This window comes from Sinohyriopsis cumingii, chromosome 9, assembly GCF_028554795.1.
Source record: "Sinohyriopsis cumingii isolate HCF-2022 chromosome 9, ASM2855479v2, whole genome shotgun sequence".
Lineage (NCBI taxonomy): Eukaryota > Metazoa > Mollusca > Bivalvia > Unionida > Unionidae > Sinohyriopsis > Sinohyriopsis cumingii.
The window spans coordinates 23,099,939-23,127,877 of NC_142969.1; the positions used below are offsets into that span (position 1 = coordinate 23,099,939).

Genomic DNA, 27,939 nt, shown 5'->3' on the forward strand with positions numbered 1-27,939 from the left:
GATGCACAACGGTAGTGGATAAGGACTGAGTAGAGAGTACAATTTGAATCATGTTCCTTATCATGGATGCACAACGGTAGTGGACAAGGACTGAGTAGAGAGTACAATTTGAATCATGTTCCTTATTATGGATACACAACGGTAGTGGATAAGGACTGAGTAGACAGCAAAATTTGAACTTACACCCTTCTGGTCATAATTCAGACATGCTATCTTCTGTTTTGTCACGTGAACAATATTCATATGCTTTATATAGACCCCATTCTAATTTCATTTCTCTTGACATATTTATAGACTCCGTTCTATTTTTAATTTTCTTGTCATAATTGGGTGAAGCAAACAAAACTAATCATCCTATTTCTACACGTCAGACATTATTTTGTAAATGTGGATTTTATAATATGATAACATTTATCATGCCCAACATTTTGTATGACCTTGTTTGACCTTTATTATACTACCATCAATAGTTTAATTTAAACCGTATTTATTTTTGTGGCTAAATAACTAATTACTCAACCACGTATATATGTCACCGACTCGAGCCGCGTACAATTGCGTATAAATGACAGACGACGTGAATGAAACACTAGAGAAATATTCCATATTATCATAAAGAAGTCAGTGAAAATCTCCAAATTTCAGAAACCTAAAATTTGTGATATCTATATATTTATAATATTTGTATTTTATAAAACTACTTGCAGGTGTTTTTGGTATTTTCCAAATAACTGTTATCCCCGGTGAGAACACGGTGTCGCACAATTCTGGTAACATATAAGCTACCTTGATTTTCCCTTTATTTATTTTTTCATATAAAAAATCCAGTAATGCTTTAAACAACTCGTTTAATTGTCAAAAAAATTAAAAGCTCCTGAGTTCCAAGTGTAGACATCTCAAAGTAAGTTTTAGTATTTATATTCAAGAATGCGGTTTATAAGTAATACAGCAAACATAGTTTCGATATAATGTCAAAATACAATAGTATCTAAACATTGTTACATTGTGTATGTAATTGGATCTGTGTCGCAAATCAGTGGGACAGGAGCATTGCGGGTATTTGGCCGGACAGGGGATGACATATCTGAACCTATGATGGCAAGAAGAACAGAGATGGGGAAAGAAAAACATATTTATGATTAGTAGCACTGTTAATTAAAGCATACTACTGACTTATATCGATTGTAAATAATTTTAAAACTGTCAATTATCTCTTGTTATTTTGTCAGTAAGCTTATACTGTCCACTCGTTTCGATGTATTCGCCAGCCATCGTCTGGCGGCGCATTCAGTGTCTAGGTCGCTAGCCATGCTCTGTTTGTAGTGCGCTACTTTTTCTTCCTTGAAGCAACTGTCATGTTTATATGTTAAGCGTCTCTTTTATTTATGAAGTCAATAAGAAGTAAATTCGGAGCTCAAAAAGAAGCAAATTAACAATTTCCAAAAGGATTCGAAATAGCTTAAAAAAATAGATGTAGAACTACATTATGCAGCAGACATGCTGTAATGGAAGGTGAATAGTTCACTCACTCCATCTATACAGTTTCAATCTTAACTCCGTCGGAACAAAAGTAACTGCATTTGTATGTGGTATAAATAAAATAGTACAGAGTGCAAGCTGAATTTGCAAATTAATATATATATATATATATATATATATATATATATATATATATATATATATATATATATATATATATATATATATCAATATCATTGATAATCTACGAGATCCACAACTTTTTCATTAAAAGGAAATGAGGCTTACCAAGTTTCCTATTAATGAAAACTATGTACAGAGATTGGTATACCGATAATACAGCGTACATATAACGATATTTTATTTATATCACATACCAATACACATACTAGCATTTCCTTAGTAGTTAAGAATTGACTACTAAACTTTTCATTTAGTGAAAAAAAATCTTAATAACAATATTAACTGTGTTTTTGTTTATGCAGAATGATGTAAAAACTGAATGTAATATCTGAAATTATCTTCAAACAAAAAGAACTAAATCAATATGTATGTGTTAAAAAAAAGACACAACTCAGCATTACGTCATGTATTTTGTTTATTGAAAAACTGATTTCGGAAGAAAGGTATAATGATTTCGCAAAAGTATGTTCAAAGCTACCTATAGTGTGGCTGCTACTAGAAGTAAGATGGAATTACCATATAGATTCTATACATGAATTGTTTCCGGAATTTACCATAAATGTTCATTATTTCCAAGAGTTTCAGTTCTCGTCTAATGCAATTATTGCAACTTTCAGCAAAGTGAAAGAAAAACTTTGTCAAAACTCATACAGGGTAAAGCTCTCGGTAAAATAATATAAGTTTATTTTAAAGCGAAGTAAAATATCCAATGTTGATCGCATACGGTCCTTTATGATAAAAAAAACAAAAATAAAAATGATTCCTCTGGAATTGCGGCACGCAGATACCATGATAATATACGCCTGCAGAGTGTTACATATGTTCGAAGCTGAAACTATATATATATATATATATATATATATATATATATATATATATATATATATATATATATATATATATATATATATATATTGGGGTGGGGGTTGCGTGCGTGTGGTACACTATATTTCCTCCAGTTTTCCCATCTTTGACTTGTAATTGTTACTTTCTTTCTGATGTAGCTTAAGGCAATAATAATATACAGGTTGGCTTTGGAAGTAGTTTGAGATTTACGTTAAAATCTAACAAATAACATAAGGGAATGTAGCACGTTTCCTAACACACAGTTATTAGAATATGGAATTAATGATAAATTAATATTATCAAAACCAATAATAAAAGCTGAGGATTGTGGGTAACATAGGTATCACAGAGTTTATCCGTTTATCAGTGCTAACTCATCACTGAAAGCAAAATACCCGGCAGTAATTGCAAAATATCAGGCATACATTTTTTTCTCTCGACTCGTCTCAGTAACTTTGTTTAGAAGTCTGATTGTTCTCAGTGATGAATCAAGTATTCAGAGTTAATAATCCTAAAGGTAGTACACGTATATGCATAAATATTTCTTTCAACCGATGTAGGCTGAACAGTCCAAATGTATGGTACAAGTTTATCAAATTTCGAAAATTTTAAAGAATTAGTGGTATAATAATGATGCGAATTAAAGGCAAAAGTACAGATTATTAATTTTAAGCAGAAGTCCAATATGGAAATATTGAAATCCGAAATATCCCAGAATACACCAGGAGCATCCGGTTGAAGGCAAAGGGCGGTCAAGCGTCTTCGTCTGTCTGCATCATGGCTGGAGTGGATTTTCGTCGTCTGAAAAAGTAAAATAACTTGCTTTATCGCGCGAATGCTGTTTTATTTAAGTAAATAATTAACTACATGAGCAACAGAATGAAGATTATCTATACTGAGTGAACTTAACATACGACCTCTCGTTCATGCTTATTCCAGAACTAAAATACTGCAATGCTTACCATTTGAAAAGAGGTAATTGTCACCAAAATATTATGGTCAAAATAATATTAATTTTCGACACACCGGATACCACCCCCTATTTTTCATGACTCGCGATATGTCGGACTATTCTGCGCACAGCTTTGAAAAACTGTTTTTCCATCCGGCTATAGAAATGAAATACATTACTTTCGGCTGTTTCTGTCAGCAGCTCAGTCGAGTAATTAGGTCAGGTTTATAGATAGTTTTACAAAATTTACCGTAACAATGCTAATAAATAGCAAGAGATATTAAGCAAACTAACCCGATCTTGTAAAAGAAATTAGTAAGTTCAACATTTTATATTTAAAAAATTAAGATATTATGCGGAAGAGAAACAACAATGAATAGGATGCAATGTTTTTACAACGTTTTATTTATGGGGAAAAATTGCTAAAGAATTTAGAAACAGAATCTACGCCAGGGAATTTCTTGAGAATTCAGTTCTAGCGGCGAGTTGACACGTTGGCTAACAGACGATTTTGTACTTGTGGGACAACTTGCAGAATTGGAAATTTGGGTTAAGATGCAGAATATTGTTTAAGGTATACAGTTCCATCTTTTAGATAATGTGTTTATTTGCATGATTCTAAAAGATGCATAGTAAACAGGATTTTCTGGGTTACAGGTTCAAGAAGGTCATGGAGTGGGTCTTCATGTTGGCATTTAGAAATCACATTTCCATATGCGTTTCGTGTCGAAATGTGGTGTATTTTTGTATACTTTATGAATATATCTTAATTAAAGTATGACCGTTCTTTCTTGATACAAAATGGATTTTTGACCCAAAATAGCACGAGATTCAATGTTTACAGAAATGACATATCGTTGCCAGAATTACCCAAAGCGCAGAATTGACCTACATGGTGGATATATATATATATATATATATATATATATATATATATATATATATATATATATATATATATATATATATATATATAATTCATGACATTGAGTATGTTTTGAACGCTCAGCTGTAAAGATCTGGTCTAGCAGCCAATGGCTGACGAAGTTTAACCACGACAAGACCTATACGATGCCCTTCTTATCTAGTTTGTCAACTTGTCTTCCAAATCTAGCCATTTACAACACAATATTGTTACATGCAAGGGGTCTCATACCGAACGAATCAAACACCTGCCCTGAGTCTGACTTGAGGTCCGTTGTTTGTCCCTATTTCCAACGAGCTAAAGACAACAGTCGTTGTCAACTGAAAAGTTATTCAACTCGCCAATACTGCAATAATTTTTCTCTAATAGCCTAATGATCAAGCATCACGAAACTCTATTTTCACACTTGCATATTTTCTTCTTTCACATGTGTATGACTCCTCTTTAAGCTATTGCAAGGCAAATATTAATTCTGCACGCCATACAAAACAAGCCCCACTCACCCAATATAAAGAATTATTCCTATCTCAAATTACTAAACACGTAGGCCTAAAGTACCAAGCGATTCTTCCCCAGTCTGTTAAGTTCCTGAAAACGAAAGAATTGCCCCACCCGTCAAAGTGTAGGTTACTGAAAACGAATGACTTGCCCCATCAATCTGTGCATTACTAAAAAGGAAAGACTTGCCCATCAGTATGTGCGTTACTGAAAAGGAAAGACTTGCCCCATCATTCTGTGCGTTAATGAAAACGAATGACTTGCCACATCAGTATGTGCATTACTAAAATGGAATCAGTATGTGGGTTGCTGAAAACGAAAGACTTGCCCCATCAGTATGTGCGTTACTGAAAACGAAAGACTTGCCACATCAATCTGTGCATTACTAAAAAGGAAAGACTTGCCCATCAGTATGTGGGTTGCTGAAAACAAAAGACTTGCCCCATCAGTATGTGCGTTACTGAAAACGAAAGACTTGTCACATCAATCTGTGCATTACTAAAAAGGAAAGACTTGCCACATCAATCTGTGCATTACTAAAAAGGAAAGACGTGCCCATCAGTATGTGGGTTGCTGAAAACGAAAGACTTGCCCCATCAGTAAGTGCGTTACTGAAAACGAAAGACTTGACCCGTCATTATGTGGTTTACTGAAAACGAATGACTTGCCCCATCATTCTGTGCGTTAGTGAAAACGAAAGACTTGCCCATCAATATGTGAGTTACTGAAAACGAAAGACTTGCCACATCAGTATGTGGGTTACAAAAAAAACGAAAGGCTTGCCACACCCATGAATCTGTGGGTTACTGGAAACGAATAACTTTCCACATCAATATGTGGCTTTCTGAAAACGAATAACTTGCCGCATCAGTCTGTGGGTTCAAACGAATTACTGCTTATGAAAAATCTGAACAGCCATAACACTATACAGTTTGTGAGAGGCAATAATCTTTCCTCCAAACAAGAATGACTGAACTAATCTAAATAGTGATTTGTTCGTGTAGTCATGTAATTCAATTGCTGTCATGTAATTCTTGAGAGGCACCTGCAACTACATTTCATTATTTATCAGAGTAGTTATTATGTGGAACAACAAATGCGATATTTATAAATTGTTATCATCTACCTTTGCTGCTACGATTGAACTGCTGTGGTAAGGCCAATCTCATCCAGTTCACGATCTCAATTAAACAACTGCTCAAGTTTTTATTAAAGAAACCGGTCGAATTTCTTGAGTTTCTTAATGTCTTTCAACAAATTCTTATGGTACCCATTCAAATCGTATAAAATTTGTATCATGCACATCAAAGTATTTTACTGATGGTACCTCTCTCTCTCTCTCTCTCTCTCATACTTTTATGCTTAAGGGCTAGCTATGACAGGCGAATGCGTTGCCTAATAGTTATGATAGGCGAATGCGTTGCCTAACTTGGAGGGTTCGTCTCCCAACACCAATAGTTACTTTATTATGGAATAAAAGATCTGTCTAAACTAAACTTTATACATGTGACTTTTATATGAAAGCGGTGAATATATTTCAAACTAAACTGGGTTTATTAACAATTGAGAGAAAACTCGAACACGGATAAATGCGAACAATTCCTATCAATTTCAGCTAAATTCAACGTTTAAAATTTGCAGTCACAGCTTGACAGAATGTTTTTCTTTTGTGTGTGGACAATTCGTATTTACGAGAATCAAATAAACGATAATCGTCTATATCGCCACAACAACATAAATACGACAAAAAAAAATGCATAAGCTACATGGATGTATTATGCTGATAATACAATTGTTCCAACGGCATTGATTTATTAGCATGCCAAAGTATCGTCAATGAATTTTTGACTAATATTTCTTCTCACTGGGTCTTGTGACTTCTTGTTTAAATGCACCTCAGCAGGATGAGGGTTAAACCTGTTGTCCTCACATCCGGTTTGTTCGAATTCATTTTGAAAATAATCCCGGTTTATTTATATGTTTTGCATAAATCACAATATGGCGGTCAATCATAACAGACAAAAGCCCCACTTTAAATATGCCTTTCAAGTGAACTTAGGACAAAAGCGTGAATGCAACCTTGCAACAACGTGGTCATTGTAGATGTTTCACATAGTTCCGGTGGGATCGATTCGTTTCAAAAGAGAAATATTTTTTATTATGGATTTGTTTTTGCGTCAGTTCATGTTTAAAAGTACACGTCAACTGATAAAAAATAGGAAATAGGTTTTTTTTAAAAATTATATAATCAAACCAGAATTTCCCTCGAAACTCACCATTGTATGGAAAGGTTAATGCATAAGGCCATAACAATACGTTTATAAGCATATTTTGGAAACATTTAGCGCAAATGTGTTTAAGACTTTTTTTAAACAATATTTTCTGTTAATGTTTTATAGAGCACCTATACTTAAGTGTTTTAAGTGTTTTACTTAAGCGTTTTACGATCTAAATATATCACAAGAGTATTCAGTTTGGATTCGCCATTTTGTAGTGTGCAAAACTTGATTGCACGCCAAAGCGCGCGAGTGGATAAGTCAGTGACGAACATGTTGGAATATAATTCTGTTCATTCTCTATTTTTCCAGCTGAAAGCTGACAAGACAAAAGAGGATTAGCTTGACTGCCAACATATAAAGTCCACATGTGACTCTACATCTTTTTAAAGACCATTTTCGCTCTCAAATCCACTTCTGTATGAGGTTTTTTTGTCGATAGAGATTCGATCATCAATTGATTTCATTACCATGATTTATATACATGCAGTAAACTCTCGCGATAACGAACCATGATAGTACGACTTCCCTTATATAACGAACACGAACATTGTACGAATTCCCTTATAACACGAACATTGTACGAATTCCCTTATAACACGAACATTGTACCCCCTAAATCGCTAATATGTGAAGAGGATACTTCGTTATAACGAATGCCTCGTTATATGAAAGTCACTCTTGTCGTTAAAGATGTCCCACTGCAAAGGAATAACGATTCCTTCACAAAGACTACAAAAAACTTTTCAAAGACTTTCATGGTAAAAACAATAATAAAACTGTGTCAAATACTTACATGGCAAGAAACAACAATAAAATTGTGTCAAATACTTAAATAGCAAGAAACAAAAATAAAACTTTGTCAAATATTTACATGACAAGAAAGAATAATTGCAAATACTGCTTTGCGGAAGTTGATCATTACAATTTAAACAAAATAAAGCTATTCTAATAGAAAGGCAAAGATTTATAATAAAACAATCCATACCAATATCAAATCCCGATACACAGTTCTCTTACACCATTCTCTCTCTCTCTCTCTCTCTCTCTCTCTCTCTCTCAAAGTTGTTTATTAGTTTCGTCATAGATGTTTGTTACATTAATGCATTGTCACACTGCAATTATTATCGCATATATTGTATTGGAGAAGAAAATTATTAACTTGTTTCCAGTCCAAATGTCGATTGCACTGTTATCTTTAAGGAAATAAATCGAAGTTTAAACTAACGTTTCTACTTGTCCAGTCTGTCAACCAGATACCGACCAAACGTTTTCGGCAAATGTTGTTTGCTGTCGTAAAGTGCGATTTTGGTTGACGAGACTTATACTGTCATTCCACTACACGTGAAGATTTTTTTGCAAAGTGGCTACTAAAATACGATAATATGATATAGCGGAAAAATGAACTTTTCGGTACCAAACAAAAATAACAAAGCAACAAAACTTTTGTTAGTGTTAAAGTCATAAAGAGCACATTTACTGCACCTTTTAGTGTCTACAACTTAAAAGTTCATTTTCTCATTGTTACATTTTATTTTTTAATTGTGTATGGCGATGCTTAATCATTTTAACGTGCTTGTATACGTCAACACATGGGCCGCATGAGGACTAAATCCCATATGGAATCTACCGTAAAAGTACCTGTCTTTTAATTTAGTTAAGTTCATTTTAAGTCAAGCATATTATATTGATATGACAGTAATACTGCAAAAGGACAGGAAACAAATTCACGATAGGTTAACATTTCCTCTTCATTATGCAACATAAATTCGCATGTCAAGTTGAAATTGATGGATAGCATACATGAAAAATTAAATATAAAAAAGTAGCAAAGGGAAAATAGAAAGGTAAACATGAACAGTTGAAGGAATGGTGGTGGTAAAAGAAATAAAATAGTGTATTTTACCACTGGATATTTTGCATAAATTTCGTCCTATATAATGTGCTGTTATCACATAAATATAATACAGAAAAAATTGCCGTTCTTTTAGCTGATACAGCTGAAATACTTACTCTAGTACGATTTCTAAAACTTAAATCAAGTAAATACTTTAGCAATTATTACAAATATATACTAAAATTGAATTATGGATCGAATAAAATGAAAATATCGTAATAATCATCATCAACATTATCGTAGTCGTCGTTATCAGTATCGTTGCATTCGCAAAAACCACCAACATCGTCATCGTCGTCCTTTTGCATTTTACTATTCGTATAAATTAAATGACATGTGCAATTCTTAAAGGTTATATCAAGTACATTTCTATGGCAACCAAATTCTGCATAAATGCTTTATGTCCGAAAATCTCCAGACGGTTGCTTTCTCTTTTCGTTATGTTTCGATTATCTGTTACACATAGATGGCTTTCATTCATTATCTTTTCTCCAAAGTAACATAAAGACAACTAAACAAGATAAGTGGGCACTGTGCAAACTTTCATCTTTTTTCAATTAGCAAATTTCATTTACTGTCTGGGATTATTTTTTTCGCGATCTTAATATGATTTTTTCAAGTTCTTTAATGAAATAAATCGAAACGTATCGAATAACTGTGACTACCAAGCATAGCGCCTGGACTTTAAGCGGGGAAAAAATCATTTTATATCTACTTTCGCGTCTTACTTTTTGCACTTTGTTTTCCAATAAAACTTTTGAAGTTGGTTTAGACAAGAAATCTACATCAAAGTTAATATTGTCATTTTCGTTAGCTGCTATAATATACGTTATCAAAAATAGATATAGACAAGAAGAAAAGTCCGTATATGGGCTCAATTCGAGATAAACAATTTGGCAATTCGGATGCACTTTTGCAAAATGCTCTAACCTTAGAGTATCTCTGCAATTGCCGTGTACTCGGCGTACTACCAAGATCTTACAAATAATTCCTTACAAGAAATAAATGTAAAGACATCTATCTTGAATCAAGCCAATATGTCGGATTTTTTTACGTGCAAGTACCCATCTTTGACGATGTACATTGCACCCCTGTTCATCCTCCCTTTCTCTGTTTCACATGCTCAATTATTATAGCCGTGTCAAGTGTTACGTAATAGGTCATATCTGTTTTAAACAAGGCACCATTGGTGCCAAGGTAGTTTTTGTTTCAGGAGTAGATTACTGTACACTTAGTTATACGGTCATTACTGCACTAAACTTTTAAAACATTCCTTTCGATTGAAAACTTACATCATTTTAATTCGTCACACTGCTTTAAAGCTGTAAAGCTGCTGCTTCTCTCCTTTAAATCAAACATATATACACAGTTTTCATGCCCCTCCCATATTTTTTTTTTTAAATGGAAGGTAAGCATATTGGGGTTTCATTTGTTTGTCTGTCCGTTGTTCGTGCATGATGTTGATTTATTTTCATTAGGTACGATTTAAAACCAAGTATTTTGATGGGTAATTTGCATTAACTTCGCTAATATTTGCAAATGTGTCGGCTATAGATGTTTCGCACAGGACGCTCAGGTTTCATAGCAGCTAACGTATCGAAAGTTCACCTGTAATTTCTTTAACATTTTTGCGAGTAAGGTTTGCCCAATGAAAAATCGATCCCATAGAATATAATTTGCATATATTTAGGAAATTTAATCTCGGAAACCAATATCAGAATTTATAATTTTAGCAACGACCTTGATATCAGCCAATCAGATGTCGACATTTCTTCATTGAAAGTGGTTGTTTACTTTGTGGTTATCCTAATGGATCCGCCAGCTTCAATAATAAATACAACATAGGAACTGTCGCTTTCTTTAGGACAAAATAATGTCATGAATAACATAATAACATTTATTACCCAATTTTCTGAGTCAAATTTAACATAACTGACACTGAAATTTTAACGCAAGAATGTAGGTAATGTCGAGTAAAATGACTGTTTTCAACTTCCAGAAACGTGGTTCTTATCCACGTGTAAAATGTGACTGCATTTCATAAGGAATATCACAATCACATGGTTGTTTAATTACTAACCTGTAGCATGTAAAAACTCCTGGAAAAGTTGTTTCCACACAAACTCGATTGGCTTTACTTTGAGTGACTGACATGGAATCCGCTGGTGTCTCCTCCATGAATAACGGTTGTACAGCCTCGCTGTTGTCAGGAACTGCAAGACACATATGCAATCGCCAGGTCAAAGATAACTACGCCAACTCATTACTTTTTTAGTGGTGATCTTTGGCATATTATGAACTAAGTTCAAGGAATTTTTTTTATTATTTATGTGATGCTCTCTGTGTATTTTGAGTAAAGTGCACAATGAGTTATCAAGCATTGATACTGCCCAGGGATTGTACTCTTCTGTAATCTGTGTCAAGTTGTTTTGCTTAGAATTCAGCCTTTACGAAAAATGCAAGATAACCTAGGACAAGGGAGAGAGAGAGAGACACAGAGAGACAGAGAGAGACAGAGATAGAGAGAGAGACCGACAGAGAGAGAGAGAGAGAAAGAGACAGAGAGTGAGACAGAGACAGAGACAAAGAGAGAGACAGAGACACAGAGAGAGACACAGACAGAGAGAGAGAGAGCACAAGTAGGAGAGAGAGAGAGAGAGAGAGAGAGAGAGAGAGAGTGCACAAGTAGGATATACGTTGAACTTATGACCCATGAAATATACTATCGAACTAAACTTAAGTCGCCAATGAGTACTCCCGTCTGACGAAAAACAACATTGATAAGAAATAGTCCTTGCATATCATAAATTAATTTTCCGGAACCATTAACGAGGGATGATGGTTGGAACAAAACTAACTGAACTGTCTAAAGCAACTTCAGTGAGTCAGACAATGAATATTCCCGCTTTGTGTTCAATTACACGTAAATATTTAATCATTAATTGGATGTAATATTATAGATAATGACGGTAAGTTCATTACATGTTTGCATTGCTGTCATAAACTCTCCAGTGTCATATCTTTTCCCGAATCTCCCCTGCGGCCGCCATTGTGGAGCACCTTCGCCTATCGTTAACGTAACAAGGAATATGATTGCAAGGGATGTAACCAGTACTGCGGTTTTCATTATCTGAAACGAAAATTGCAAACCAATGAAATCCAAAGTCTTATCAAATTTTATAAAATCTTATTCTTGCCGAAATATACGACTGGGGTCGGGGCTGATACTCTCGGGTAATCTCTGAAATCTTATATCTAACTATTACAAGTCATATGAACGATTCGCAATACCGTACCCGACTTTTGCAGATTTCAATGCAACTTTCGGATTGTCAGAATATACGGCGTTTGAGTTCTACAGGATTCGAACCTTTACAAGGCTTTCCCCTCCCATTTATCTATGGAGCCATTACAATGGAAGTCACCATTTTGAATATTCTGGTCATTCATGGAAAACGCCGCGTATGCCAATTGGAGGGGCAAAGAACCAACCTGCTATTATAAATAAACAAAAGGTGCTGCTGATTTGATTAGCCATCTGTTTTATCGTTTGATTTTGTTAGTTCTTTATTTCGTTTCAGAGACATGCCGCATGTTTTATAATCAGGTGCTTAGAGTAGATATTTTCATGTCAAAGACTTAGATACTGTCCTGTAGCCTGTAAGTTTGAAGAAAAAAATGATGTTCAACAAAAAATTATATGACCAGGTTTTTGGCCCAAAGATTTTGCGCATAGCTCGGTGCACAACATTACTGGATAATTAAACATTATCTTTATACAATACGAATTTGCTTCAGAGTACGAAATTTTACCAAAGTAGCACAATATATATATTTGTTATGGTACATGCTTATCACACAACAATTCCAGTTTATACAAATGCTATAATTGCGTTTCTTTCTATTATAATATGAAGATATGATTTTAATACATATTGTACTTATGGGCACTGTTGTATTTCTTCTGCAAGTCGCTAAGCGTATAATTTACTGTTTTCAGTGTTCATTGCATTTAGTATACATAAATGCACACTATCCAGCAGTTTCTTCTAACTTTATTACATTGCTCTCCAAATGAAGTTGTTTGAATCCCGGTTTTACTAATTGCTGATTCGAAAACTTAATGGATTTGTACAAATGGTATTTCCAAGTGGTCATGTGTCTGCTTTCAAAAGGACAACCCTAAGTACTATATACATGAACTGGGTTTGCTTGATGCGGTGACGCTTCCTGAAATGAGTGTTCACTGATGCAGCCCTATTTTAACGCTATGTAGATATGCAGTGACTATATTCGAATTTTTAGAATGAATAAATTTTAACTTAGGTTTCATATATAAACAATTAAAAATGTACTCCATGTAACAACAAGACATTAAATTGTACTCCATGTAGCAACAGGCGTTTAAATAGTACTCCATGTAACAACAAGGCTTTAAGTTGTACTCCATGTAACAACATGACTTTAAATTGTACTCCATTTAATAAGACTTTAATTTAAATTGTACTCCCTGTAACAACAAGACTTTAAATTGTACTCCATGTAACAAGATATTAAATTGTATTCCATGTAACAAGAAGACCTTCAATTGTACTCAGTGTAATAACAAGACTCAAAAACACACAACCTTTCAAACTATGTCAATCGCTACACTAGCTAATCTAACTTTTAATACAACGTCGAAATTTCATTGGTCTGACATTAGCAGTGCACAGCAGACGCTGGATTTCATTGGATATTCCGTTGTATCTTCCTCTATTATAATTGACTTCTTTAAAAGCTTAGACCTAAGTTAACTCACGTGCCAAACTGAGATTGAAGTTGACGGATTTTGCAAAGATCAAAATGAATTTCAAAGCAGCAAAATATTACATTTCAAAATGAATCGAATAAAGTGTACACCTTTTGCATGGATATATTACTTCATGAACCGTGATGAATGCTTACCAGTTCATATTGCATTTTTGTAATAGCTACCAATATTTTGGGCCATACATAAAGGTTGACATTCTTTCTTCATGACCACTGACTTGTAAGACTGAAACATGTTTACTTATGGGTCATTCCATCATTTTAAATAGTTATGTTCACTCTATAGTACAAGTTTTATTCTGCCTCTTAAAATTCTCAAATACCATAATCGTAGCAATCCTCAAATTTGTTTCTGAACAACATTGAAACAACAAAAATAATTACATGTTCTTCATTGTACCTTTTTGGTCCAATTGCAAAGCATTGTGTTTTAGGATGAATTATTTCATCATCAAAGTATATGGAGCTAAAGTGATAAACACAGAGTAAATAACCTTTTCAAATCAGCAACCTAATCAAGATAAGGGCTTCTCTGTCAAATGCCAGCGTAATCTGAGGAGTAGTTTATCGGAAGAAAAAGCCTCGAATTATTATGGACTATTTACCTTGGTGACCTCCAAAGACAAGTTTTATATATCAGAATCATTTCTTAATAGCAGGTTCTGTATGAACCACATATTGCTTCGCTGATAGTGTTAAGACGCGAGACAAAACTAATTTTCTACGCCTTGCTCTCTTGTTCCCTGGGGTAGCACATTTCATCATCTCATCTGTCACGTGGGTGGGCAGTCACAGTGCAAACTTCGAGCCGATAAGGCCATAAACTGGGATATAAGCAGTGGCAAATTCCTCGTTAACATTAGTCTAATGTGAACTAAATTGTGTGTCTGCTATGGGGAGAGAACCTGAACACTCGGAGGGGAACATATTAATGAATGTTCCAATTTACTGCTTGAACATAGTGAGTTGCAATAAATTATTTCATTATTGGTAATTGATAAAGCAAATAAACTTCATAAGGTGGGTTGGTGTGACTTACCCAAATATCATGTAAAGTACATAATAAGTGGACAATTATTTACTAAAACATAATGTCAATCCAGTGACAGTTCAATCTGTTTTACGGAAAATAATATTGAAAAGACCCAAATTATGCACTTATGTATTGCATATACCTCAAAATAGATTTCGACATTGAGATGAAATTTGGCGATAGCATTATAATCGCCATATGGCATGAAGACTAATCAATATGCAGCTAGCGTTACAATTTGCGTACACATAGGGCCTTACGTACACTTAATGTAGAAATTTTCTCAATGCAGAGAAATGGAGTCTGCCATATTTGTCTTTTGTCTAGTTAATACAGTCTATTGACTGGGTCACGCATTTCACGCATGTATGTAACTCGATGGCTATCAATATAGAAAGTACAGTTGTGTTCGGTACGGTTAATGGCAAAGAATATTCTTAAACATTCCTGAAGAAACGTATTATTAAATGACCTATTTCCTCGTTTGCACTTCTTGTTCTCTCTTCATTCGCCGTTTGTAGTTCTGTAAATATTAATCCGCCGATTTATTTTCTGCCGGTATTATTAGTCCTTCGTTGTTGAAGATTATACAAAGATAATGAAAATTATTTAATATTAGTTAATATTCTAATGCACCTTATGTTCAAGCACAAATGTAGATATATTGATCGTGCTTCTAAACATGGGACGACTGTAGTTGTAGGATATGTTTTCGCTAACGAACTTCACGATACACAAGCTTATGGTTAAGCAAAAAAAGTCACAAATTGTAATAAAACTACGAGCTAACTGTGTTAGTTATGTGATCAGCTGCATACATATATATTGGATGTTACTATGGTCACTAATTGTGAATGTATAAGTGTATCTAGCATGTTTCTGTTTAGTGTAACATGTTTAAGTGTAGCATAACATGTTTAAGTGTAGCGAAACATGTTTAAGTGTAGTGTAACTTATTTAAGTGTATCGTAGCATGTTTTTTGTTTAGTGCAACATGTTTAAGTGTAGCATAACATGCTAAGTGTATCGTAGCATGTTTATGTGTAGTGTAACATGTTTAATTATAGAGTAACATGTGTAACTGATGCATAATATATTTAAGTGTCACGTAACATGTGTATTCTACGGTGTGTAGAAAAGGCCATTTGGAAGGAAAAGGTTGACACTTATTTTGTAAAGTTAGTTAAATAAAATTTCGTTGCCTTAGTAACATTTTTTGGTAGTTGTGATAAGTAGTTAGTGATAATATTTTTTGTGTGACATTCAAGCATTGGGTAAGTTACCTTTTTTCGTCGACCAGTGTGGTTATTTTCAAATACATGCTTTAGAAAGAAGGATATAAGGAAGCGATGTAATGGAGATGGTGATCAACATGGGCACCCATTTCAAATACTAAACGTGTAATATGCCAAAGGTGATAGACTGTTGAAATTACAGATTATTTACATTTATATGTCAGTTTATGGTAATTACATGAAATCTCATCTACCCAACATTAATGCATACTGGTCTGGGCTGGTAATACTTTGTAATTGTGATCCCCAGCGTACGTGAAGCACTTTCAACAACCACCTATATTGTCCCTGATTGTCATTTCAGTGTAAAGGTAACAACCGAAAATAACAGACCCGGCATAGGTCACCACTGTACTCGCCCTCTTTCTGGAGCCTGGAATAGAGTCTATGAGTATAAAGATGTGAAGTCTATGTGTTACCATTCAGACCTGAAAATATTTTTAAATACATTAATATCAGAGGCTCTTGTCATTTCTACGTGATCTGACTAAGTACCAGAGTACATTGGACGCAAAGAACGGTGTTATTACTGTTCCTACGTTCTTCTCTTAATGTTTAGTACATGCATATCAAATTTTATGACTGCAATTGCAATACCTTCAAAGTTATGAACTAGGGTTATGTCCCAGGGAATGAAACAGATAAACTAGTGCTATGTTCCAGGGAAGAAATTGGATGAACTAGTGATATATCCCAGGAAAGGAAGGGGATGAACTAGGGTTATGTCTCAGAGAAGAAATGGGATGAACTAGGGTTATGTCTCAGGGAAGAAATGGGATGAATTAGTGATATATCACAGTGAAGGAAGGGGGTGAACTAGTTATATGTCCCAGGGAATGAATTGGATGAGCTAGTGCTATGTCCCATGAAAGGAATGTGATGATCAAATGCTATGTTTGAGAAAAGAAATAGGATTAACTAGGGCTATGTCACAGGAAAGGAATGGGATGAACAAATGCTGTGTTCCAGAAATGAAGTGGGATGGACTAGGGCTATGTCATAGGGAAGGAATGGCATGAACAAATGCTGTGTTCCAGAAATGAAGTGGGATGAACTAGGGCTATGCCCCATGGAAGGAATGGAATGAACAAATGCTGTGTTCCAGAAATGAAGTGGGATGAACTAGGGCTATGCCCCAGGGAAGGGATGAGATACAAATTCACTTCAATGACCTATATAAGTCACTTGGTACTATTACGGTCACTAACTGTATACAGGGACTGAAAGTGGTAATGTCGAATATTTACATATTATGGTTTAAGGTGCAAGTTTCCAGAGCGTACGACTATGGACAAGGCACAGTGCTTGTTGTATATTGCAATTTGTATATTCATTGTAACTGATGGTTCACTTTCACCAACCCTGAAGCTTCTTGTTTATTAGGCACTTCTTAGATAATAATGGTTATGTTAAAACCTTTTCATAATCTAGGTCCCTTTTCCTTGCCCTAAATGTTCCAGTGTCAATTAATGTCATGTACCTTCAATTCATCAGATAGATTTCTGAGAATTTTGGGGATGGGTTTCCTATAGAATAATAAGTTATTCTTTCACACACCCACTGTTAACTGATAGAGGATACTTAATGGAAGGAAACGGGTCACCAAGAAGCCAGTTTTAGCCATTTAATCACAGAGTACCATACCCCGCACACCTGCACAGAATTGTGTTTTACCAACAGACCTCATAATAACTCTCCTCTACTTCTGTATATGTGTCTGCACGAAACAAAGCATATACACACGTACAGCGCCGAATATGCTTATCTAAACCATTATGTTTTCATTTTTTCATACAATTTGAGAGTGCTGAATGTGGTGAATGAGTTAAGAAGGTTATTGTGTCGTGCATTTTATGCTTTATGTTGGTGTGTCTATGACCACATACATTTGTTCATGCTGTATACAGTCTGTTCAACTTAGAAGGCCATTTTTGATCAGTGCAGTTGAAAGTATAAATTGATGTTTATTCCGTGGCAGACTTTCTGCTTCAGTGTCGTTAGATTATATTATTATATTGTGATAGGTTACACTCAACAGATTAACTCTGTATTGTACATGTAAATGAGTACAGGAATTAGATCCGTTGATTGTATGCTGCTTGGTTTGTGTGGGAGGCTTCATCTGTTGTGGTCAATTAGGTCATTATTGATACGTGGACTGGATAAATAGTACCTTTTAAAGTGTTAAAAGAGATAAACTGAAATGTAAAGAGAAAATAAATTGCTAAAACTAATTAATTGCAAAATGGAACAATACCCCCTAGTCAGCAACACTATAGCTGTGACATATTTTATGCACAGTATTCAATGTATACCATGGCTTATGTTGACTTATACTTGATAAACATTCGAATGTTGAGCTATCAACTATGCTGTATTTCTGGATTAAATCTAAAGCTAAATATAAAGCCTAGCAGTGGCAATGGATTTTAATTTTTATTAGACATGTCATGCAAGAATATTGATTTCTTATAATACAACAAAATAATAAAATATATCAGAATCTTAATAATATAAGCATGTCAATTAATGCTCAAACCATAATGAAAATATATCATGTTCAAACCATAATGAAAATATATCATGCTCAAACCATAATGAAAATATATAATATTCAAACCATACTGAAATTACTTCCAGAATAGTCCACTTTCTTTACGGGTAGGCTTGTTTTCTGACTTAATGTGACTGAATCATTTATTTCCAACAAACTCTTGCAATACTTGCTATGCAACCACTTTCTGCTTCGTGCATGTACGTTCTCTCCTAATGACGAACTGGAATCGGTTAGAAGCAAGCAATGCGAAGAAATCAGACTTCATAATAGCCGGATGCTTTTTTTCCCTCTATTTTTAATAAATGCTTTAAAGAGTTGGAGTAAGGGGGAAGCAAGATCGGGACGGAAAAAGATAATTAATAGGGAGCAAACATAACTATTCTGATAGTAAATACTAGTGATTTATAAGTCATGGAATAAAATCTCGTATAAAAAACAGGAATTTTTGTCAGCAGTTCATACTGGCATCTCAGTTGATTCCGCTCATACTCGCAATCTGCCATGTGCTCATCTTCGCTAGCCAAGGTTCCGATATGATAACCCTATATATACCTTGGTGTATTGAGCAAATATTTCTGTGCTTCTGGTCTGTGAAGTTCATTGGCAAGCCACCGCATCCAATCAAAATTAAGTTGTTCCAATTTGAACTGTTCCTACATGATCTAGACAACGGAAACACACAACTTGAATTCACTACTAAACAAGGAATTTTCCTGTGCCGGTCCGTGTTTGTACAGATGCCTTTCACTCAAATACACCTATAATGGCTTCCCTCTGGTACGTAGTCATACTTTCGATTTTAAACTTACAAAGTATTCTTTCTAAGCCAATTACCTCTACCGCCTTCGGCCGATGCACAATACACCGCTGCTACACGCTATTTGTTAGCGGACATTGCATACCAAGGGAGGCAACTTATAAAATGCAATAAATGTTGCTAGGAAAAAGCACTAAAATATCTGTTCGATCCGCCAAGGCATAAATAGGGTCATCATATGAGAAAACTGGCTAGTGAAGATGTCATATACTAGATAAATCCTTGTACTTACATTTTGTCGATTTTTTTTACATTTTGATATTGGGGATGGGGAGCGTATTTTTACTGAATTAATTTCTGTGCCGTTAAATTGTCAACTTCACTGGAAAATAAAACCACCAAAGCAACAACAATAACAACAACAAGGTAGTCTGGATGTCAGTAGAATGTTCTTTTTGTTCTCTTCCGGTTTTTGAGTTACATTCATAGCAAATATTCATAACAGTTCAGGAAAGTTATGTTGCAAGTTAATAACATTTTCTCTAGCATATACGTTGATGCAGGGACTGAACGTCTATTACATTGAACAATGATCTCAGTTATTTCTTGTGTTTTACTGTGAATATGTATTCTTCTTAATGATTTCAGTTTTCATTTTCCTAAGGTTCCCGATTTCCTAACCTCAAACATGTGTCATGAAAGCCTTGTCCTAAATTCCGATTCAGTCAGAATCTCCTTATTGGGATTTAACAATGCTCCTGGACGTATGCCTTGTATCATCACTATAAAGTAATTAATTAGTGTTACTTTCCTTAACATGTACCTTATTATCAGATGATACTCTTATTCAAATTCATGTCGCTTTAATATTGTCGCATCTAAAAAGTCTACACCTTTTTTTACTAATTTTAGTTTGAATTTTAATTTATAAATGATTCTCATTCATGCAGACACAAACTTGTTAGTTTTTATTACAAATTTGCTCTAATGGAGGAAATATCATCAAACAAAAACATGATATAGATATTAGGTCTAGGTCTTAGAAAACAAATTTCTATTTAGCTTCATGAATGTTTTAAAATTTCCTTATCCGGTCGATTTAGTTCTGGAATCTGAATCATTAACTGTCTACGACTAACCACGCCATGACAATGCTCAAGGCATTCAATATTTGTTGTAACAAATAATACCGGCTTATTAGAAGTATAATTTTACTCCTTTTTCCAGGAAATCAAAGTTATTATAAAGGCATTTATTACATGTTGCAACAATATTTTAGGTTTATATTATATACTTAAGTGTGAAATATAGAGACTTATTGGCGAAATAATTAATATATTTGTTCATTCATATATTTTCACATGAGAAAATTATATTCTTATATTTTATATGTGAAAAATATATCCTTATATTTTCACATGTGATAATATAAGAATTCCCATCATGTTATGCGAAGGTTTACAGTGTGTCCCGACCATATTTGCACCGGCAACAACAGAAACTAATACTTAGTGAGCTTGAACAAATAAATTGTATTTGCATTGTTTTCAGGTTTTTTACTGCGGCAGATTATGTCAGATTAGGCCAACCAAATCCTACTGCTTTCTTAACTCATGTATGTGTATATGATCAGGCTTTGCTGAGAGTTGAATCTTGTAAACTTTGATTCTGGAACAAGTCTGATATATAATAATGAGAACATTTTCTTTCCTACTTTACTACCCGACATATTTCATCATGTGGTACCAAAAACTATATATATATATATATATATATATATATATATATATATATATATATATATATATATATATATATATATAAACTCGTAGCTTCGCCATATGTTAAAGTATCAAATTTGTATACCACACGATAACGTATATCAGGTATTAACGAAAGAAAAGAAATTATTCTCCATATAGTTGTTATAAATTCCAGGAAATCGAAGTTAGTATAAAGACAATCAATATACGTGCTAAATATAATGATATGGATATCAGGCCAAATTTAAAATTTCATCTCAGGTTAATAAATATGGTATTTTTGAGACGGTCAAATCATCAGAAATAACAAATTAGCAAATAAAGTATAATCCGTTTCATGGTTTTTGCTCATAGCAAGTGTAAACAACTTATTTTATTCCTGCCCAAAAAACAAAAATCTCCAAAAAGTGAGCATTTTATGTACAGTGTATTTATTGAAAACAAATCCAGTAATGGAATGTTATTTGAGGTTGATTAATGGAGCAGGCACTGGAGAAAATAACCAGGCTGTTCTTGAGGCATAATTTACAAATTTATGTGGTGGTACATAAAAGGAAATTTTGGGAAAATATGCCTCGGCCAATCCAGAATTTGCAGTTATAATTACTCATAATTTACAATTATGAGTGTATGTCCGATCCCAAAGCCAAAATTATGTGTAAAGCTTGTTTTTATTCTTGTTTTATTCATGTGAAAGTGAAAAACAAAAGGGACTGGTAAAATCTGCCTCCTTAATTTTCAAAAGAAATCAATAAGGACAATGTAACAAGACAATCCAGGTATTTATTCCTTTTAAATGCCTACCTGTATAAAGATTTCTTTAGGCTAATTAATCTAAAAATATTGTTTTCATGACTGTAAGATTACATAAAATATTTATTTTTCTCTAATATTTACTAAGAAAAGTTAAATACACTATTGTATATACTTTTTTATTTTTATTTGTTTATTTATTTATTTATTTATTTATTTATTTATTTATTTATTTTGCAGTTGCTTCATTGCATAGTTGGATTGTGCTGGCATTTTAGTCATAACAATATTAACTTATTTTATAAACAGTGTAAAATAACGATAAAATCACAGACACATGAAGATGTTTATTCAGTGGGTATGGATGCTACAACAGTCTGAGCTGTGAGTAACCTTAAAACCTTCAAACGTTTATTTTAAATTATAACGGCGAGGTGTGTGTCTTGTTCTCCAAACAGAAAACAATCGCATCTCATCTGCGAAGATACAAGCATAAATTTGTATTAATCTGTCTTACAACTATATTAATTTCGTATCCAAAGATAACTATCTGGTTTTATACCTTTATGTAGCAGCAATTATAAAAGCAAACTGCTGGTTACAGGTAGCGGATGCCACGATATTTATATAATTGAGTATAAAGTTGCTACCGAAGGAGTCTGCCGTTTTGTCAGTAAAGTACCTTACAATAAATCACCTTAATATACTATAAATATATGTATATTTATTATACGGATACGGTGATTTCGTTTTGTCACATATTTCGTTATAATTCAGTGATACAACGTCAGACTCTGTGGTTGCTATCTCTACCAGGTGTTCAAGGGAGAGAACTGACATACATAAAGTTAAAGATGAGACGGAGGGTATGTTACAATACAGCCCTATTCCCACGAAACGAGGATAAGTACCACAGTATTCTTGGCACATTCTATATTTAGATACATAAATAAAACCTCTTCCGCGTGAAACCCTCCATGATCCACACGTTTTGTGGATGTTTCATGAAAAATGTTCTTTGAGCTGTATCAAATTCTTCCAATATCGTATAGTTTAAAAGAAAATCCAAATGGTTTCCTTAGCGCAGGTTATGACGTACAATGTTCTCGCTATTCATGAAATTATCCAACCAAAGTTAAAAGAATGGGAGCCCGGTAAAGAGGGGTACCCTCTCTGTACAAAAATAGTAAGATGGTGGCTCTCGGCCCGACTGAAGCGCCCTCTAGTTTCTAGTTGCGCCATTATCGCTAATAATACAGGTTCATTGGATGCATCATTTTGCTCATTTTTTTCAATAAAATCCTTTTGGATCTTGAACGTATGAAAACCTTCTCAGCCAAAGAGTTCAAATTGAAATCTATCCACACACCCACCCATCCCCGGCAATAACCTCTGTCTCACTTGGCCAATTTGAAATGATAGCTTACCTGACGGAACTTCCCTTAGTATAGTCAAGTTTAACACAGGTTGGTGGAATTTAGGGAAAAGATACAACTACCTTGAATCATTTCAAATCAAGCAGCCGAATTCATTTTTGTTGAAACCGCTATCGCGTAACTTTTCACGGTCAAGTCTGAATTTATCCCGTATCATGCTAAACTAGTTTTGAAAGGGACAGTTATATTTAAAATCATTTTAAGTATCTCTTTGCTTTCAGAATATACTGACTTCGGTCCATGTGAACGGTGGCATTTCCCCAATCTGCCTTCTTAATAACCAAATATTTGTTTGCGGATACATTTTGCAAGGTCTTAATTTCTGATTTTCTGAGATTTGAATTCTGTATAGAAACTTCAGGCATACATGTGTTTCTAATGTCATTCTGCACATCCTTGATCAAATGAGCAGGTTGCCAAACGCGTTTATTCTTAATTGGATTCACGAGGCTGCTTATTCCATTTTCGAGCTACGAAATAGTTTAAAAGAAATTTTACGAATAAACGCTTTTCGTAACCTTTTATATCTTCATTCAAAGTATGTGTTCTTTGTTGTCGGAAAATAAACTGTGACATTTTGAAAGTAAAAGGTAATCCGCATAAGTCCGAATGTGACTATTGCAACGATTTAACACTGACGTGCAGAGTCCAGACTACACACCTATAAAAAGAAGTGCACTAATGATGAATGCATACAGAAGCAGCCTCGCCGGACAAGTGTATGTTGTCAGTCCCTTTACGGAAATTGGAGTCTTCTAGTTTAGGGATAACATCAAAGATTTTGGCGATAAAATAATTTAGCACTACAAATTTCCTACGCTGCGTGTAAATTACCAACTGAAAGAAGATTTTCGCAATGGGAAATGCTAAAACAGCAAGTTTCCGAAGTTCTGCAGTGGTAGCTTTAGCACCATACTTTTCCTATCATTCATTCTAATGGCTATATTTACTTTCTTACTTTGCTCAGACCTGTAGGAAAAATGTGTCAGGTGCCGTACCGTGCCATCAGGAAAGAACTCCATCTTGGCGCTCCGGAGAGGGAATTTGTCTTGTCGAAAACGTGTTATATATTGAAATGTTAAGTTCTAACACCAGTCATTGAATTTCCGTCGCGTTCTTGTATGCGTCCTCAATATCATGTTGTTAGAGTAGATATATTTTAGGTGAGCTGTATGTGAAAAAACTTCACGACAATGCTCGCTGATTTCGGTCTTATGAATACACTTTGTAATGAATTTTATATCTATGTCTCTAGAGTGTTAAAAATACTACTAGAGAAGGCAATGACCGCAAGATTTATTGACTGACTGACTGATTGATTGATTGATTGATTGATTGATTGATTGATTGATTGATTGATTGATTGATTGATTTTGATTGATTGATTGATTAATTGAATGATTGATTGAAATTAGAAGGATCAATACGTGGTTGATGGATGTAAATGTATAGAAAGTTACAGCAGCTTTTGAGTATTTCACCAAAATCGCTGCTTTACCCTGTACAATTTATTCCTTTCTTTTCTTTTCGATCAATAACGTTGTTGTTATTTTGTGAAAAAGTATATTGAAACATTATGTACCACGGTGTCAGTCGGACTATACTTTTAGTTAATCCGACTGATAGACTCATTTTCAGACCTTAAGTTGTTTCCATGGGAAATATTTTCAGGGCATCAGTACAGTTGAACCCGGTTATGTCGCCGGCCTAGGGGTTTGCCAAAAAGCGTCGAGATAACCGATGATCGAGATAAAACGAAAACCAATATGGCGGCAATATATTAACATGTGCTTGAGGTCGAGATAAGTGGGTTCGACTGTATGTCAGAATGCTGGTGCGGTATGTGTGGCTGTGCCATATATACTAATTCTCTTTTTGCCTTAATACCATCTATCCCGACTCAAAAATATCAAGGATTATCCCAAACATCCAAATACGCTTTGCTAATAAATGATGAGGTTTACTAAAGGTAGAATAAACCAAATACTTTTATTCAATACACTGAAAGGCTTATATGACGGCAAAATGTACTCTTCTACGTCTATCATTAATATAGCTACTAACTACATTACTTGTTTTCAAGGTTTACAACCTTGGATTTGTTTAAGTTAATTCGCATCGTTACAATATATTGTATTGGTTGTTTCATTGTTTATTTCATTGTTTGTTTTATTCTCCTTCTGCGCATTACGCCAAAATGTACCGATGTAATAGTCGGACTGTGGAATGCTGTTTTGCATGTTATATACGCAGTATTTGGTTGTACAGGGTATTGTAGCATTACAGTACTTGATGCTTTCATGACTGAAACTAATGTATAGTTTTATCTTTGCTTGTTGGTTTGTATTAATACCAATAATGCATAACCCGTGTGTCTTCTAAGTGGGAGTAGCTCAGGGTTATTTCCGTTGTTCACAATTAAGACGAACGACTGATCGGAAGTAGAACAAACCATTACCTTACGGAACACCTCAGGTCTTTTTGCCTTTCTTTTCAGAAAAGTTTGAGGTGGAAGCATTATGCCCACGTCATACTTATTAATCAGTGGGCGTTTCCATTTCATGATGACAGTACAAGCAGTAAAAGTTACGGTTTGATTGAGAAATGCACCAGTATGGAAAAGAAGTTGAACGTGTTAAAAAAAAAGGCAATTTTCTCCATCCAGAGTATTAAGCTTGACGAATTTTATGATAAACAAAAAATTCAGATCGTGATAAGATCGGAAACAAAATAGAACCCATTAAACGCATTTAATGGCGTTCATTTTATTTTGTTCATGTATCATCAAGAAAAGTCAAATTAGACTTTAATCTATTTTATAAAATGTATCAGAAATTCCTTTTTACAATACCCATCATTTTCATCCATTGAAGGGATGTATCACAGAACGTTTTCATCAAAATAGATTAATATCTACTTTATGCAATAAATTACAGTGATAAGAGTGTTTTCCTTTACATGTTAAGAGTGTTTTCCATTACATGTTAATAACGGGAATTGAGTAACAGATATCCACTAGATAATTACCGTACTTTCAACTAAATCATAGAAACTAAATTAATAACTTCAGTTAACGTTTTTACATAGCCTAAATCAAAAGAGGTTGTTGTTTTGTTGAAGGGGGGGGGTCACTATTTTTTTATTTAAAGGATGTTTTGTTTTGTAACAACAGGAGAGGCGCGTAATACTCTCCACGATTGTTCCAGTGTACTGTCTGCTGTAGTGTGAATGATTGCAGTCAGTATGCTCAAGTGAAACGAAGTGAAAAATTATAGAAATCAAGCCCTTTTGGGGGGAGGGTGTCTCTCTTACATCAAAATAAGACTAAAGACTCTAAAGATATTGGCTTTAAAAGGTTTAGGATCAAAGTCTGTCGTGAAATTTTTATACGGTCTCGCCCAGTTAAATATGTTAGGTACCGCGGCCTTTTAAACGTTCCACAGTAAGCCACAGTTCTATTAAGGAACAACAATTCAATGCTCTGGGACAGGAGCCTGCCTTTTTCTTAATCTCCGTCCGTCAATACCTGGAAAATATCTTGATCGGATTTATAACAAAATAACACCATATCATATTCATTATATTATTTGTTAATTTGTTTAAACTTATTTTGAGATACAAGAAAAGAAAATATTTAGGCTCCAACCCCAACCCCCCGGGATTAAGCGCACAGTTCCTTATGGTAGTCGATTTTGCTATGCGTCTTAATTGGTGCAGATGATGTAATCTAACAACTGTAACTAAAGTTATATGTCTAAGTTTACACTATAACTGATATTGTGAAAGACATTCTGCTGACATAAGACAGCCCTATTGATAAAAATAGGACATGTTGATACTGAAGCGTACAATTATCTAGCTTCACTATTGACATAATAGGCAGGGAAACTTTGAGTGGGATGCCAACACGACATCTATCAGAGAGAACATAAAACATAAAGCACACTAACTCAGCAATAGTTTGTATACTTGAGAAATTACGTAAACTTTAGACAGAAAACAATTACGCTTCTGAAAATCGTAGAATGGTTTGCAGTCTTACAACGGACATATGATAAGCATATTTACATATGATAGTAAATAAATTAAATATGATATGTGATATGTTCTGTGCTTGATTTTGTTATTTCATTTAATCCATAATATTGTCGAAAGTTGGATTCGGCCAGAATACGTTTCACAACATTCCATTTGGACACCGACTTGGCAGACGTGACAAGTGTCAAACATGTGATTGAAACTTCATAAATATAATTATATTTGTAATATTCACTAATACTTTGTGACAGATACAACCATTTTGCAACAAAAATATTATTTTTAAGGTCTTGGTCATGACTAATGACTAAACACTCTTAATATCGTTAAAATCGTTAATATCATTTCTCGGGAATGTCAGTACATTCCTTACTAAAGGAAACAAGTAGTTAAGGGGGGCACTTTACGTACAATGGGAATTAGCATTACAGACCCCCCC

The 27,939-nt window shown here is 34.2% G+C and overlaps 1 protein-coding gene across 2 annotated transcripts in view; it reads right to left on the minus strand.

The window, feature by feature from the left end:
• Positions 1-2,059: 2,059 nt before the first annotated feature.
• LOC149791389 (uncharacterized) overlaps positions 2,060-27,939 on the minus strand; it is a 68,754-nt gene continuing 42,874 nt past the window's right edge. For both annotated transcript variants that reach the window (XM_089969190.1, XM_089969191.1), the window contains exons 2-4: positions 12,039-12,186; positions 11,137-11,269; positions 2,060-3,309 (exon numbers count right to left, since the gene is read on the minus strand). In XM_089969190.1, coding sequence (XP_089825316.1) covers positions 3,261-3,309; positions 11,137-11,269; positions 12,039-12,186 — 330 coding nt within the window. In that variant the 3' untranslated portion in view covers positions 2,060-3,260. The remainder of the gene's footprint in view (positions 3,310-11,136; positions 11,270-12,038; positions 12,187-27,939) is intronic.